Raw genomic sequence first — 17,915 nt, 5'->3', positions numbered from 1 at the left:
GGGATGAAAACATCCTATGTAAGGAGTCGTGTACGCAGACTGGCTCTAAAGTGACACTTTGTCAGTGAGTTCTCGTGGAAGATCAATTTGTTTTATAACAATGGCAAGCTCTTTTTGAAATTAGTCTACACTTTTGCTTTAGTTCTCTTGCCAGGACGTCAGCTAGTTTGTCAGCTGAAGAAAAGGAAGAGGTGAGGCAAATCAGATCAGCCGAATATTGTAATCGCAGTTAATTAAACCTCTGATTTCCTGTTCTGTCAAGAGAGAAAGAGCCCCCCTTTTTTTTTGTAGCTTTAGCTGTCTTAGCTTAAAAGGTGAAACCTGGACAAATGAAGTTGAAATTCAATTTGGATCTATTTTTGCCAACTGGTATTTTCTTCCTCTCTTTGCATTTCTCTCATTGGTGCTATTAACTTTCTCCCCCCCCCCCCTCTTTTGGAATGAATGGCCTTCCTTGCTGATTTACAGTTTTATCTAATTTCATTGTGTTTAAAAGCACATTTTCTCCTGCAGTCGTGTGTTTCCTTTCTTTTGACTGGAGTCATTTGCACAGTTCTAACAGAAAGATGATCTATATTCACTCTTCATCTTTCCTATTAAATTTGTTTAACACCTAATTTGACATCAACAGTCTGGCTACATTTGAACCAATACCCAGACACAAAAGCAATTTAGCTGAGACAAGTTAGTTTCTGAGAAATGCTTCAGTGTGTGTGTATAGATTTTTTTTTCCTTTACCATTTTACACAGATAATCTTAATCAGAAAATACTGCAACTCCTTCTTCCTTTTGTCTGCCTTTTATTCTCCAAAAGTAAGTGGAAATTACATTTCCAAGAAAGGAAATGAAATAATTGCAGGCCCAAGGTCTGCAAAATGTGCGTTGAATTGACAGTGAAAAGGATCCATGTGTTGACAGACACAGTTGTTAGATGCCATAAAGGCCGATGTGAAGCTCAATTTATTTCTCATCTTGCTCGTTCAATGACTGCTTAAGGGACACATTTCAATTTAATTTATCCACTTAAAGCACTAATACAAATACTCTGTGCTGCTGTATTAACTTTTAAACTTTGTAACCTAATGCTTGATTATTCAGTTCTTGACATCCTGTAGCTGAAATAACTACTGCCACCTATTTTCATATTGACAGGCGTTCAGCAAATAAGAGTACCTTTCTGAGAACTCCATTCCCTCAATACAGCTAGACCAAAGGAATCCGAGGATTTGGGGTATCTACAGGGCAATTATTCGTTTCCTAGACAGGCACTCTTCATTCATCTGTGTGTAGATTAGCAGTGTAATGACTCAGAGTTTAACTTAATGTAGTTACCTGCAGGCTTTAAAAGTAAAAACTCGTGTTATTTGTTAGGATCTCTCGAAACCAGGAATGAGAAGGGTTATTTCCAGGGCTGCTTCTGGCTGGCTCTGCTATACTAATATGTATTGTGACACCACCACATTGTGCCGCCTTATGGACTTGAACTAGCAAAGCACTAGGAAGTCAGGACAGCAATTAAAAAATGAAATGTTCCTTTACTTTTTAAAAAGCAATTTCACACCCAAGGATTGCACTTTGGTTTAGATCAGTGGCAAGACCACCGTGGCTTTTCAGGTGCGTGCACCTTCTGCCCTTGACAGGAGTCAGGGTCAAGGGTGCCTGCCCGTCAGTGGGGCCTCTGGTACATACATCTTTCCCCAGCATGTGTGTGTGTGTGCCCCTTACCTCCTCTTCATCACTCACCCTCCTGCTCTCCTCTCCTCTCTCCAGTTTGGCCTCTTTGGCCAGGTCCCATTCCCCACTGGGCCCTTTGCTTGTGTGGTCTCCTCTGCCTAGCACACTTTGCCCAGACCTGCCTGGCCCACCCACTCACCTCTGTCAGCTCTGTGCTTGGGCCCCATCTTCTCATGCAGTCTCCTGGCCACCTGCTTACCTGTAGCCCCTCTTCCTCCAAACTCTGGTTGCCCACCCCGCCTGCTGGCAGGTGTCACCTGCTGGTTTTCTCTACACAGATTCTCTTCATTGTTCACTTTTTCTCTCCCTGCACTGAAGTGTAAGCTCAGTGGACTTTTAGGGACATTTTGGTTTGATTTGTTCTCTGGTTTTCTCAAACACCTGGGGCCATTCCTGTCCTGCAGTAGGCTCTCAAGTGAATGGGTGAGCACGTTTTTTTAATATGAATAAAACAGTGGATGGCTCAGATAGACAGGAAAGTTTGCTAATCAACCAGAAAGTTTTCCAGCGCGAAGGTAGACATAAAGGTGTTTTCTGTGTAAGGTTTTCACTTACCCGGAAAATTGAATAATTTCAAACTCTGCCTGGAAATTTTTTTCCTTTCAATAAGTTCCTAAAATCAATACATGTGTGCTCCCCATGTAAGTAATTCCTGTGTGAAAATTATGTGTCAGATACATATTGGTTTATTTCCTAAGGACCGATGACAAAGCAAGAGACACTTTTGATACTTAATTACAAAGAATAATTAGAATCAGTGTTCTTGTCACCAGTATAAGCAAAGCAAGGTTTGGGGGTGTTTTTTGTTGTTGTTGTTGTTGTTTGTTTTTTATTTTGAAACAAGAAGATAAAAGATAATCAGAGCATGGAAATCTATTTTTTCTGTTTCTGTTTTAATAATAACTTTTAAAATATAACATCCTATTATTTCCAGTAAGTATATACTACGTAGTCATGATGTCTTAAATCTCAGGGTGAATTTAAATTTTATTAACTTTGAGTGGCTGTAATGCAGATGGGAATTATGCTCGCAACCTCCTTTTATGTTCGGATGGGTGAAGAGTCAGCTCTGCAATGAACAGGGTTTACACCTAATTTTTGCTTTTGTGCTCTTTCCCCTGATACTGTTAAAATCTAATAATCCAATAATGTTAAAATGTAGTAAATTCTTTGATTCAGGCTATTCAGTGGGTGAGATGGTCAGATTAAAAGAGGGGAAGTTCTAAATTACAGAATTTTTAAAAGAAACTATCTTTTGGGGTCTAGGGTTTAACTCAGGGCAGACCACTTGCGTGATCCCCAGTGTGGCGAAAAGAAACTATCTTATTACTTTCAGGCAGCTGTAATACCTGAAAATAGGCTATCTAAGTGTTGCATAGTCTGAAAAACTAGAATGGTAGTGTCTTTATTAACAAAAGCCTGGGAGAAAGGGGACTCAACAAGGAAACAGTGTGATCAGTTTTCTAAACCTGGCCTTTTCCACCTCTGCTCAGGGTGGCAGATCAGATAGACTAGTGTTCGGATCTCACATCTACTATTCACTGTCTTTGACCTTGACAAATTATTTAATCTATGACTTAGTTTCTCTTACATAAATTGTGTTTGGTAACCTCTGTCCTGCATGGTTGTCATTTAAATCAGATAATATATGAAAAGTATTTCAGTACATTCCTATCTTAAAATTCTAATGCTGGGATAATGGATCACCAAGGACAAGAGTTAGAGCTGAAAGCTAAGATACCGGATACTTTGGTCAATGTGGGCCAGGTGACCTTGGACAAGTCTTAGTGAATGGGTATGGTGCTGGGGATGGAACCACAGGACTGGCGCATGCCAGGCAGGGGCTCTGCTGCCATGCCACCCCACAGCCATGGATGTCACTCATGTCTTGTTTTCCTTTTGTTGTGATCCTCATGCTCTGATATTGAGTCTGCTGAGTCCCTTTTGGTTCCTCCAAATTCCTAACAAACATGATTGCTTGGTAGAAATGTTCAATTAGAAACAAGATTTAAGTACATATTTTCTGCCTACAACCTTGTTTCATTACTTTATAAACTTACTGTAAAACACACACAAACCTAGAAGTATAAAATAATTAATATTTAAGTTAAATGATCAGAACTCACAGGGTTCACACCTAAGTCCTATTCAAATTACTGTTGTCCCAAGTGCTTTTAGACCTGTTTGGGTTAGAAACACCTGGTCTCAGAGGAAATCATTTTCTATCTGACTATTTTGTGGTGGAAAAAGTAGAAGAGAAGGAAGGACCACTTCAGAGCCATTCTTGGTCCTATAAGAGACTTAGTTAAGTACTTATTTGTATCAAAAAATGTTGTGTCCCATTTTAATTACCACTGACTATTCAGCATGTTTCCAAATGACTTTGGGTTTTGAAAGTGGATTTAATTTAGGGGAGTAACCATCAGTTTTCCACCATTGCTGGCATGTATGTGGTTTATTGTGACACAGACAACTGATCAAACTCCCAGCAACATACACAGAATGCCATGCAGCACAGTCAGGCTGAACCTGGCGCTGGGTAGCCTTCCTGCTTTCACTCAGGTTGCCTAGTCCCACGTGCCTGCGCACTGGCACATTGACTGGTGGGCAAGGAAGAGATTAGTATTTCAGAAATAGAAGCACAGGCTGAAAAATAACTAAGAAAACCCAGTGGACTTAGATGTGGGTGACCTTTGTCTTCCATTTTAATCCTATGCAAGATCCTGAAACTCTGTTATCAACAGAATGCATAAGTCTGATGTTCTTGATTGATGTAGCCACAATAAATTAGAAAAACTCTACAGCATTAGAGTGTGTGCGCTCAGCACAGTGTGCATGTGCTAGAAGTTAATATTTTCTCTATTGTTCACCAATATATAGTCTTAGTAAAACAGTATACATCCAAGAAGAAAAGTGCTGGACTTGTAGCAGGTAGGAGGTATTTGTTGATTAGAGACAGAGACGATGGGCAATAGAACAGGCTTGTAGTTTGGAAGTTTGGGATTTGGGAATTTGCTTCCATGATGGTTTGTTGTTGTCACTGTATTTCACTAAAGTTTATTAAGCCAGGCATTTTCTTGTGTTATTTTAATTCTCCCAAACTTATAGATTAGATGTTATCCCTGTGTCACAAATGAGAAAACTGAGGCTCAGTGGGATAAACAGCTTGCACAGAATGATACTCCTAATTGATAGTTGGGTCAGATAGCATATGAACCTTTTTTATTCTGTCTCCCGAGCCCATACTTTTTGAGCTGTAGCATTCTGTGTATTAAGAGCTCGAGGAAGGGTAGAGGAGCAAATGATTAAAAGCTTTCTCCTCAAGGAAGCAGCGATTCTGCAGTTCCGTCACTTCCTTGGCCTTGTAATACATCCTGCCCTCGGATCCTCCACACAAATGGGTAGTGTCCTCCTCCTTTGCTCCTCCCCCTCCTAAGGCTGGTCTAAGCAATCTTCAAAACCAAGATTTCTGAAAAGGAGAGCCAATATGAATTAGCAAGAGTCTTAACAGATAATTGGGAAGAGATCATTTTAACATTTTTCATGCCAAATACCCAGTGAAGAGGCATGCTTCCAAATGAACTTTGGAAATTAGCCTAAGCTACTTTAGTCCTCAGTGTATGTTTCATTTACACCTTTTTTATTTTATTGGCTGCTTCAAACATGTCAAAGAATAGTTTATTTCTAGAAGTCAAATACTTTGAAACTGTCTGGCTCTAATCATTGGATTAGGAAGGTGCTTTAAGGTGCATCACTATCTGTGAATCTACTTATTTTAAAAACATATATTCTAAAGCCCCACATAAATTTGATCATTGTGTCCACTTTGCACTGTGCCCTTTTGAGAGAACACCGTGTTTGGTCCCATTACTGAGTAAGTCTTTCGAGTTTGTGCTTCATTGTCCTCTGACCCTGAGGTTTAGGACACCTTATCAAGAGGCAGGACAGATGGGCCTGCAGCACGGAAAGAATGGCGCTGACCGTAGAGCTTTCTGCCTCACGGTTGGCCAGAGCTGGGGTGTTTTGTGGTGTTGCTATCTTGCTTTTTGTCTCTGAAACTGTCATCTGGAGGTGGCCTGGCTCTTCTCAGTTGAGCTTTTTCATCCATATCCACATTTTCCACTAATGATTCTTAGCAGTTACAATTAAACAAGGTGGTCAGCCTCAAGATGATTTTCCAAAAGGGAGAGCCCCTGTCCAGGGAGCTAGGTTCCCCTGTCCCCCCGTGTGATGTGAGGGTTCCCAGCCCTGCCCTCTTCTCCCGGTCACTCTCAAAGGTCCTCTTGAGGCCCACTTGCCAGAGGCTCTTCCAGTTAACATTTCTCTAATTTACCACCTTCTCTTCCACCCCATGTGCCCCCAAACTGTAGGCTTCACCAAGTGCTTTTCAATTTCCTTTTAAACCACCAGGCAGTTAGCTTGCTTTTTTGTTTAGGGGGTCAAAAGAGGTCACATCCTGCCCTAGGATAATTTAAAAAACAAAAACCCATGTAGCAATTAGAGGACTTCAATTTCCATAGAAAAATGTCCCATTTCCAGTGAAACCATTTTTATTTTAATTCACCTTTAATTTCTGTATCTATGGTCTCTCTAAATAACATGTGACTTTTGGCCCCACACAAATTTATTTTTGTAAGAGTTCATCTTTTTGGGGTCACTTACTGAATACCAAAGGGTAGCCGATAAAACAGAAATTTTAGATGTCTCATGGTTTGTGTGACCAATCAAACATTTCCATGAAAAAAAAAATCTAATTGCCTTTCAGGTTTTTAATTAAAAGTGGGATCGATTTGTCATTGTTTGACCTCTACCTGGCCCTTCAGTTTTATTCATTCTTTTCAGTGTGTTGCTAACACAGAAAAATGAACTGGAAAGTCCTGTATTTTAAGTTGGAGCTTTTGAAAGATATTAGCAAATAGAAATTGAGATTCTTAATTTTCTCTTAGGGAAACTTGGCATAAAATTATTCTCTCCAGTGTTGCTTTTAGCTGAAAATTAATTTTGTTGGCCAAATAACCATTTTTACAGAGAGGTTTAGATCCCCATTTTGTTCAGTTGGAGACCAGGGAAGTTTTAGCTCTGCATTGGAAGGATTGGTTTTCCTCCTGTTATTCCCAGCCCTTCCATTTTCCTCATCACTTCCTATTTCCTTCTGTCCTGCATGGCAGGAAGCGGGGAGGCACCTTCCTGGTACTTAGTAAACATTTATTTCCTCAAAAGGTCCGCCAGCCCGCAGAATGAAGCACATGGACTTTGCTGCTTAATCTGATGCTCTTACACAATTAAAGGATTTGCTGTGCTCTCGCCTGTAATCTCAGTACTGCTGAATTGTGTACTGACGCTGCAGGAAGCAGCCCTGTTCGGCCAAGCGCCACTACAATGGTTCTCCATGTGGCCTATACATGGACAATTAAGTTTTAACAACAAAATTAGCAGAACAACTGGATGTTCTGGAAGTTGAGATCCCCTCACTTAGTCTTTTCTTCCTCCCCCCCAAGGAGTTATCCTGTGGGTTGCCGGAAAGATCAGCAGCCGGTATTGTCTTCTACTGTGTTTCGAGGTGCTGTGTAGACAGCAGCTCCTTGCAGATTAGTGGTTGAGGATGTGTTACAGCGAGTGTGAAAGTGGCTGGTAAATGCTGCCCAGTAAATCTGGAAGTCACCCTCACCCTGCTGATGAGTAACTCAGTTCTCCCCAAGAATTAACTGCCTTGCAGACTCAAGCACCTAGGATTTCACAAGACTTTGTATAAAATGTATCATTTGCTTTTGGTACTTTGTAGTTTTTTTTTTAAACCAATTTTCAATAGTCTTTGCAGTATTTGTTTCTTTTTATTTGTATGTAGTAAGTCATTTTAAAAACTTATTCAAACAGAAGTAGCCCACTAGAGCGAAAGGAATTTCAGATCTCAGCATAAACTGACCTAACTTTACAAGCTGATCAACACCATTTCATTGGGCATATACTTTATCATTTCACATAAGTATATGAAAAGTGGCCAACTGAGTTTTTGTGAGTTTCCATCTTAAAACAGAGTTTGAAGTATAGAATATAAATTGAAAGAAAAATTATAATTAAAAAAATTATCTTGAAAATACAAGCATTTTTTTGTGTGCATGGCAGCTTTTTTAGGGAGCCAGTGTCACTTGTGGTGGGTTTGTGGAAGACTTTGTTTCAGCCCTGTCAGCACCCTGCCCCTGACTTTTTCTTTTTTTTTTTTTTGGTGGAGTTGGGGATCAGACTAGAGTCCTGCACACTGGGCAAGCACTCCACCATGAGCTACATGCCTAGACCAACACTCGGCTTTTAATATCTTGGATCTGGATGTATTTTTCATGCTGACTTAAAGTTGTGCAGAATTATAGAAAGCTAAAAATGTAGCCTCTAAAAAGTATCACAAGTGTTCCATAACCTTTGCCTGAGCTAAAACCAGTTACTTGTCTCATTGTCAGAGTTGCTTTTGCCGATGAGGATGGTCCAGTTTCAGAATCTATAAATGTCTGTGGTCCACGTAACACAAGAGGAAGAAAAGAACTGGTACAGGCTTTGTAGTGTGCCCCGTGCTCTGGGATGTAAGCCCAAGGCTGGGATGCCTGCATGGCAGTCACCAAACGAAAGGAAATATTTCTGAGTTGGGGACACAGGGGGTCCTTGTTCAGCCATTTTTATCTGTGTTCCAAGGAACTCTTGTTAATCTTGAGGGCAAATCATTTTTAAAAGCTGTTAGGTTTTTAAACAGTCATATTCTGTTGAACAACATTGTTATTTATAAATAAAAATTATGTATTTTTATTTATTCTCCCTGCAAATAAATAGAACTAAATTGAAAAAGTAGTATACATCTTAAGCTGAAAGAGATTTTTTTTTTTTGTAGTTGTAGATGGACAGCATGCCTTTATTTTATTTGTTTATTTTTATGTGGTGCTGAGGATCGAACCCAGTGCCTCACATATGCTAGGCAAGTGCTCTGCCACTGAGCTACAACCCCAGCCCTAAAAGAGATTTTTTAAAGTACACAAAGCCAAAGAAACCAAGCTTTGTTCTGCCTCCTTTGTAAGTACTAGAACTGTTAGAATTTCATCTTTATGTTTGAAACATTATTTTGTAAAATTTTAGACAGGTATGGGAGAAGCTCCTACAAAATAGAGTTTGAGAAAGAAGTAATAAAAACTATCCCAGTTGTAATGCCACTTCTGTTCACTGCTCTAGTATCTGTAAAGGGCTTAAAAAAAAAAAGTAAGACTTATTTTTACACTAGGGAAAATAGAAAGCTGACTTCCTCTTTGGAGTTTTCCCAGGAAACTACTTTGTAAAGACAAATTTAAATCTTTCTGTTTTCTGGCCTTGAAGGTGGTAAATATGATTGTGGTTTTATCCATTTTTATTGAAAATGAAACAGAGTTCAGACCGTCCGGCTGTGCGTCATTTGTTGGATGGCTGCCACAGACTAATGCAGACGTCCCACTGGGAGACCAGAGAAGAGCTATACTTTGATTCACCAGATTGTGTTAAATAGTCCAGCTGTTGCGATTTGAAAGATAGTTACCTCAGAAGTGAAATAAAAATGAACTTGGCATTTATGCCTCAAACCATTTTTATACTGTTTGGCAATCAGCTTTTCAGAGGTAGCATTTTATAAAATAACTCTCACCGCTTAAAAGTTTCATTCACTGTAATGTTCAAAATGTCCCACCTTTATATTATCAGTAAAATTAAGCTTGAGTGATATGCAGAATTTGCATGAAATAAGCATTTCCCCCTTCATTTCATGAGCTTTGATTGTATTCAATTGAGCTCAGAACCATGTCGATTAGGGCTCTTTTGGGCATTAGTTAATTTGAATTGCAGTCGAAATGTTAGCTCGAATGTTGTTGAATATAATTGGAACGTGGAAAGTTGATTTTGAAAGGAATTTCATTGAATGCAAACAATGATGTGCTTTTTAAAAATTAGAATGCTGCGCTTTCCTCTCTTGTGACAGTTTGAGAAATCACCAAATCCTTTTATCAAGTTCAGCTTTGGCAGAACCATTTGCAGTTGTTCTGATTCTTCTGGTACTGGTACGCTTCGGAGTCAGGTCTTTCCTTTTGCCAGCAAGGAGCCCCGCCTGCCAGAGCCCCACATCCTGGCTCTCCTGCAGTTGGGAACAGTAGCTGCTTTCTAAAAGGGCACCCACGTTGTACTTGGGCATTAGGCTTTGTAGGGTAGATTGGTATATTGTGTCCTCACTTTTATTTTGCTTGTCGGTTTTTGTTTTTGTCTCAAAATCACCTTTGAGCACATGGTCTAAAATGACTCATGAAAAATAATCTGTTTGAATGGACCATAAATGACTGCCAGTATGTTGTAGCAAGAAAAAGTATTGGCCAGGAAATCAGGATTCCAGAGTCTTTGTCCTTTACCCATTGTTAACAGTGTGTGCCATTGGACAAATCATTTCACCTCACTCTTCTGGAGTCTTCTCCTGACAAGTAACAGACTTAGACTAGCTCACATCAGTGATCCCTTCTGGTCAGAGCGTCCCAGGGTTGAAGTCTGACTTCCTGCCACCAATAACATGTAAGTTTTACTTGCAGACTTGGCTGCATATGGGAGGAGGGCTGCCATTACTTTTTATGAATACTGACTTGTCATTGCTAATTTTTGGTCAGTGTCTTTAGTTGCTGTATTAAAGTAGAAAAAAAAATGAAAAGAATAGTAGTCGAGCACATTCCCTATTGGATTGCTGCAGTTGTGCTTCCAGGATTTCTGTTTGGGCAAGAAGCTTAGACTTATCCCTCTAGAACTGCCACTGTGGCTACCTTGAACAAGAGCCTGGGTTCGGCACTGTCCCCGAAGGGACAGCTCTCTCGCTGTCCCTTAGGGTGGGATAGAATAGAATGAGGCACAGGAAGGCCCCTCATTCCAGAAGGAACCTTGGGCAGCTCCCCAGGGAAACTAAGAATGGGCCTAATGATGTCAAACCAGGGGAAGTCCAAACTACAGAGGAAAGAAAAACAAACCAAGGGGTAGCCTGAGGGGTGGACTATTTTTTCACAGATCTGAAAGACGCAGATGTAAATGGGAGTTTAGAAGGAAATAAATCCATAAAGAGGCTAGAATTAGCCTGTGGTATCCATGCCACAGGAGAAGATGCCTTTGGGAAACAGCATGGTGCTTGTGGACGAGGCAGGAGACGGGAGCCAGTACCCGACTCTTACCCTGACTGCTGCTGCTGAGCTGTGTGGTGTAGGCCAGGCTCTCCCCCCTTCTGCACACCTTGTCATCTTCATTGCAGGACAGATGAGACTACAGGATTGCCCCAGTCCCTTTCTGCTTTAACACACTGGGGTTCCAAGGCAGTGGTCATTATCCTTGAAAAAACATTTTTTCTGCTTCAGTGAAGATTCAGAGAAATTGTGCACTGTGCCTCATTCAGTGTCAGCTAACAGAGGGGTTCTCAGGCTGGCCCACAAGTGACCTAGGAGGCTAACCTGCAGTTGCGAAGCTAACTTCAGGACAGATGAATGGTTCTCTGGACTGAGATGATTCCAGGACAGTTGCAGTTTGACAATACAGGTTTCTGAGTTTTCAGTTCAATCAACCTTTTCCTTTTTGCCATTGTGGAGACTTGAGAGCACTGCCTGCAGTGTTTATCTCCCAGCTGCTGACAACAGCTTTCTCTAAGGATAGTTCACCTGCAGATACACAGGACATGAAAACCTCCATGTTCTGCCAAAGTGATGAAGGTTGGTATGGGTTCATGGAAGTTGCCCACCCAGAATGCCAAATGAGACAAATACCTCCTTTGCATGCTTTGAGTGGACTGGCTGGCTTTTGTAGCAGAGGTCTCGGACTTAATCTGGTGGAGTCAGGCCAGACTTGACCTGCAGACTTCATTGTGGCTTTCGTGGAAACCTAAGTTAGGCTGCAGCTTTGCTTCCTAGAATTTGCTTACCCATTCCATTTGTTTCCAGAATTGGCCAGAAGAGAAATTTGCATGAGATTTAAATGGCAGAAGTGAAGTTGTCATCCTTAAAATGAGCTTTTTTTAGCCCTGTGAAGGTCTGTATGGGGAAGGCTCTGGTGGAGCCCATGCGCAGTGTCATTGATGTGCTAGCATACCTAACTGGCATGTGGCAGTGGCTGGCCCTTGGTTTCTCCAGCTCTACCAACTTCCTCCTCAGCTCCTCCACACCCTGGGGCCAGGTGCATGTGCAAGCTTATCCTGCAGGTGTGTGCATCATCAGGATCAATGCTTGTGGGTGACAGATGCATCTCTAATTTGTCCTCAGTCTCTGCCACTTTAAAGCCATCCCCCCACCCCAGGCCCCCAGTTGCCAGAATAGCTGATTTCAGGGCCTGCATCACATGCCGAGGTAAAAGACTCCTATGGACTGTCTGCTAGCGCCCCCCAAGGCCTAAGGTCTAATTCCTGTGATAGATTCTTCACCTCACTTAGTTCTGCTTCTCTCATCAGCATTTACATGTTGCCTGGGTCAGAGAAAGTCAAAATGGTACCAGTGGGGGAACTACATCCCATACTGATCCCCAGAGCATAGTAGCATATGTCTCAAAAAGTGACTTGTTGTCCAACACAGATGGACAATGTCATGATGGTGCAGATGAAGGATCTGTCCACCCTGCAGCGCGGCCCATCCTCTTGGGTTCCTGATGATCTCTTTGATCTTACCACCCCCAAGGAATACAAACTCACATTTTACTCATGTATGATGGATGGCCAAGCCATGTGGTTAATATAACCCAGTGGCCACAGAGAATGATTTCCAAGCCTTTGATAAAAATGTGGTCCTTGGGTTTTAGTGTTTTGTGCCTGTGAATGGGGTCAGGCAGGCTACTTTCTCTTGTAGTGGATCATTTTTTCTGTTGTTTTTGTTGTATAAGAGACCTCCAACCATTCACACCAAACCTTGGTCTCTCTCTGTTTATTCTGCATCTTTGCTGGTTTGTTAGCATTTGTGCATTCGGTTATTCCAAAAATGATCTGTGCTAGGTGCACAAAACTGAACACCCCCACCTTGTGGATGCTTGCATTCTATTGGAAGAGGCAGACACGAAACACCTACTAATTAACTGTGGTAAGTCCACCAAGGGAGAACTACTAGGTGGTAAGAGCGTCTGCTGGCCAATCCCACTGGCTCAAGAGGCCAGAAGAGTGGGATCCAGCTCCTGAGGAGGGGCTGGCCAGCAGCACCCCAGCACAGGTCAGGCAGGACAGTGGAGTGTGGGCTAACAGCTAACACTGAGTTCTCTGAACAAAAAGGCTTAATTCTGGAACTGTCCAGGAGGACGAGAACAGTGTGGAGATCCCAGCCCCACACCATGGCTGCCTCGACCTTCAGGCCCCTTGCAGCAGCCCATGCCTCCCATGGGGACTCAGGCCAGAGCTTCTGAGGACTGGGTGCCAGCAGCCTGATTTCCAAGAGAAAACACTTGAGGGACACCTTGTTTCCACAAGGAAACTCACCCATCCAGCCCAGGAAGCAATAGTTTCTTACATCAGAAGACAGATGGCTTCTGTGGGAAAATAAACTGCCTTGAAAATTCAGTCAGAGATTCCTCAAGGAGCTAGGTCCTCCTGGTTGGAGAAGTCGATGGTGTCTTAGCATTTGAGCCTATTTCCTGAACTCTCTGATTCATCCCCTGCCACCCCTGAGGTCAGGTCTGTCCTTATTGGTAATGGCTGCAGCTGGCACTCCTCACCTCTTCATGCAGTCTCCTTGCAGCTAATCTGCAGCCAGCTGTACCCAGGGGCCAGAGGAGGTAGGGAGCAGACTGGCTCCTTCCAGCTAAGCAGGGCAGCAGGGAAGGGGTCTGGGCAGCAGGCCCTGGGGGGGATGCCCAAGGGATCCCTAAGCTTTGCACTTCCTGAGAAGAGCAAGCCATTAAGCAGGTAGGTGCTTTGGCTTTTTAACGCTCCTGTAGTTAATCGCTCTGACTCTTTCTGCCTTCCTCCTTCTGGCCTTGTGCTCCTAATATGTAATCTGATAGCTTCGTTATTATTTTTTCTTTAATGGCTGTCTTCTCAAAGACTGCTATGTGCATGTTGATTAAACTTGGAACGTTATAGTTTGTTGTTGTTGGTCTGAATTCAGAAATATGGAAGACAAATATTTTCTCTCTCTGCTTTTTATGTTTCTTTTTAACTCTTCATCCACAGGCCTCCCAGTAACATTGGATACAGGAGAAAATACATTGGCAGTGAAAAACAAGATGAACCAGTTATAGTTTTAGATCCTGTTTCCTCACATGAACCCCAAACCAAAGACCAGGTTGTTGAAAAAGATCCAACTCAGTGCAAGGAGGAGGAAGGCAAAACTGAACCAGAATTCAAAGAAGACAGCGTTGAAACAACGAGAGAGACGGACAGCTCCAGCTGCTGATCTGCAAACCAGAAGGCTGGCTGTTGGGAAGTCCTTTTCAATAAGCACATGTCTCATCTTGGTGTATTGTCAAGGGCTATAGACACTTTTCTCTGGTCACTGTACTCAATAGGTCTTTCCTGGTGTCACTTTTGTAAGTAGCAACTATAAGCATAAGTGAGCTATTTAGCAAAATACACATTCTAAGTAGTTTTTGTTTTTTGATCTTTATAGGGATAAGGTATTTCCTAGTTACTATATGTATTAAGTATGACTTCTTTTAGAAGGTTACAAAAGACTCAGATGTTGATATCTTTTTAGGAAATGTGCATACCACTCATCAATTTTAGTAAGACTGAAAGTTCAAGGTGTTTGTAGATAATTGGGTAAACAGAACTGACCAACTCCACATGATTTAAAAAGCCACCCCCCCCCCAAGAAGCTTATGTTTAGGGTCTGGTCCTCTCTTGATGGACAAACTGCAGCAGCTTGGGAATGGTTGGGGTCTGTGGCATGCAAATTATATTCAAGGATAGATGCAGATAAACTTCAAACTCAGGAGCTGGCATCAAACTAGTAGTCCCTTGGGTCTGTGTTAACTGTTGGATGTTAACTGTTGCCCAGTGCCTCCCAGGGACTTCAGTTGGAATGTTCTGGTTGCCTGAATACAGAGTGGAGGGGCAGGTCCAAACCTCGAATTTCACAGTAATATCTTGGTAAACCATGTTTTCTGTCCTATGAGTTAATTGTGTTTTCCCATATACGAATGTGGCACAAGTACCATATTTTATCACAGTTCTTATGTACAGTGAAGATAAGTGACAAGCACACATTTTTCTTGCTTCACTGCTGTTCTACATTACACAGGTTTATTTATTTTTTTCCCTTAAAGAAATTAAGTGGTAGTTAGTCTCTAAAAATACAATGTTTCAGGCTACCACAGTGAATAAATAGAAATGTAATCAGGGATTTTTTTTAAAAAAACTTATGCAGCTTTTCAAAGTTGATTGTTTCAAAATTGGTGTTTATTTAAAATAAGTGGTAATGTACTTGAATGCACTTTTTTATGACAACGATTCAGTAATGGTAATTTTACTATTAAAGAAAGTGAAAGGTTTAGTTTTGTTAGCATGACTCAGCATGTAGCTGTCAGGTGTTTCTCACCTAAGGGCAGGAGAAAATGATAGTAATAATTGCAGTAGTCGTATTGTATTTTTGCACGTGTGCTTGAGCATTGGAGAGGTGGGAGGCAGTGAACATACTTCCTCCAAGTGGAGACAATTATCTTCCTGTAGGTTCCTTATGCTCAACTCCTTCCATGTTCTTCCAGTGATGATTTTCCAGTTTCCTATCAGTTTACTCGTGGGGAATTAAAATGTAATGATTTTCAACTGTATATTTCCCTAACTGAATAATACTGCTATATGGTATTTAACTGCAAACTGATGAATTCGCTTAATGATGAGTTCTGTTATGCTGTGATTTGAACTCTCCTCACCAGAAAGTATTAAAAGATAGAAAAAAAAAAAAAAAAGCACCAACAGTTTCCATTAAGGGTCAATTGTGGTTATTGACTTGTTGTTTTGGTTTTGGTTTTGGTGGTGCTGGGGTCTGAACTCCAGAGCTTTGCATATGCTATCTCGAAGCTACATCCCCAACCCCAAAACTCAGCCAACCTTGACATTCTTTAATAAGATATTTGTATAAGTTGATGAGTTTAGTAATTTTTGATGACACACAGAATGGTTTCTATTGAGCAGCTCTCCTCTGTTTCTGCCATGGCCTGCTGGTGTGTGCGTTGTTTGCGGTTAGGAGTATGAACACCACGCACACCAGCAGGATAACATGGTTATAAAAACACCTTTGTGTCCAGCAAAAATACTTCCTGTTTGGTGAGACGTGCCACCTGGGCCAGGCTGTAGTCCGCATCTGGTACTTTCCATGTTCTCTTTCCAAGCTGCCTACGGCACTTCCCCCGTGACCACGAAACACCTTAAGTTACTGTGACATAAAGATATTTGAAGATCGTTTACTCAGCTTTTTCCTACAGTTTTTCCCTTTTCACCTCAGTTTTCAGATTTGCCCCTGCTGGGGGTAACTGTCAACAGAGCAGCTGGTCCCAGATAGTAAGAAATGGGGAGACCAGTGTTTCTGTCTTTAAGGTATGTTCTTGGCTATTTACACCCAAAACGTATACCACTTTAAAACTGGGAGGAACCCCATGTTTTTGTTTTCTCTAAAAGGGCATTTGTTTCTCCTTCTGTCTGGGGGATAATAGAGTAAATCTCTGCTAGTTTTCTTAACTAACGTTGATATACTTTCATAACCACAGTGAGACAGAGGAATAGAGGTCCTTTATGCTGTTGCTTCTTAAAAAAAGAAAAAATGTCTCTCTCTTCTCTGGAAGAATAAGAAGACTTGAATTAAAATTTTTGCACCTTTTGTGTCTGAGCTAGTTTCAAACTCCTCACCCACAGTCATTTTAGCAATTGATCAGCCCCATGGAAGTTCTGATTGTCAGGGTCACCAGGGCCATTAGCACCCAGCCTTGTTAGGTCTGAGTAAAAAGAAGATGGATATTTTGGCTCCAACTGTTCATCAATAATTCCTCCTTCCTTACCTTTGTTAACAGTAAAAGGTTTGTTGGAAATGGAGTAGTACAGGTACAAATTACTGTTGATTCTTTTTCCAGAACATTCTTAGGTTGAGTGTCAGGTAAATGATAAGTCTGTGTCAGGGAATCTTAAAAACAGAGCCTGGGTTATTTTCCTAAATGCACACTCGTGTGTGTAATCACTTCATCATGTGATAACCTCAGCTTCTGTGCCGACAGCTGTGGGCGGTGTGTAACCGCCCGCCATCACCACTGACCTCAGAAGGGCAGGCAGTCCTCGCGATAGGGTCAGAATGGTTGGAAGTTTCTTCCAGGCACTCGCGTTTCCCCATCTCTCTCATTTTTAAACTGGGATATGCCTAGTTTCTTTCATCTATTTTGCAGATAGTGGTATTATTATTATATGTTTTTTATATTACATAACAGGGAGACTATAAATAGAAAGTATTCTTGGGGCCCTAAGTCTAAATTTAAATGCTTGCTGTCCATAGGTGAGCCCAGACCTCAAGTGAGGTTATCGTGAGTGGACTGTGCTTTGTGTTGAAATTAAAGTGCTGATCTGGTGAAGGTGATAAGTCACCTCTTTGGTTAATTGAGTTTAATTAGTTTTTGCTCTGGTTTCATTGATTTCATTATAATTCATGTCACAGTTTGGGGGCACACTTAAGATTTATGTATGTGTGTGCATCTGAGGATATTCGTCCTCCCTTTAAAATGAACTTTCCTTCCAGTTTGTCCTGCCTAGTGTTGGTTGCTAAGCCTCAGGAGAGGTGGACACAGTTCTCCCAGCTTAGAATGATACCAACCAGTTCTCTGTCCCAGTCCAAGTCCAACTTGAACTGCTCTGAGTCTGCCATGGAGCCAACTTTAGATGGTAACTTCAGCTCTGCCAAAAGGTCATTAAGTCTCCTTGTTCATACTTTTCAAAAGGAGAGGCCCTCTGTGTGCTTGGTAAAAATGTAGAGACTGTGTCTGAAGTCCAAGTTCAGCCAACTCTCCTACAGGTCAGTTCATGGCAATTTATGTAAATTTTAACTAAAGGAAATGGTAGCCCTTTTAACAGAGAACCCAGCCATATAAAACAGTGGGACATGATCATATCTATAGGTGTGTGTTTGAGTTTATTTACTATCTCCTCTGCTGTAACACTAGCTTTCAGAGAGCCAGGTCAGCAGCATCTCACTTGTAAACACTCGCTGATCACT

General features: G+C 41.5%; 1 protein-coding gene across 1 annotated transcript in view; it reads left to right on the top strand.

Moving 5' to 3' along the window:
- Positions 1–14,249, top strand: part of Shtn1 (shootin 1) — an 80,030-nt gene extending 65,781 nt beyond the window's left edge. Inside the window, exon 16 of the mRNA XM_026389127.2 lies at positions 13,895–14,249. Coding sequence (XP_026244912.2) covers positions 13,895–14,117 — 223 coding nt within the window. The 3' untranslated portion in view covers positions 14,118–14,249. The remainder of the gene's footprint in view (positions 1–13,894) is intronic.
- Positions 14,250–17,915: the final 3,666 nt, after the last annotated feature.

This window comes from Urocitellus parryii, chromosome 5, assembly GCF_045843805.1.
Source record: "Urocitellus parryii isolate mUroPar1 chromosome 5, mUroPar1.hap1, whole genome shotgun sequence".
NCBI lineage: Eukaryota > Metazoa > Chordata > Mammalia > Rodentia > Sciuridae > Urocitellus > Urocitellus parryii.
Note: the sequence above shows the minus strand (reverse complement) of the source record. Positions and strands in the feature narration are given on the sequence as shown.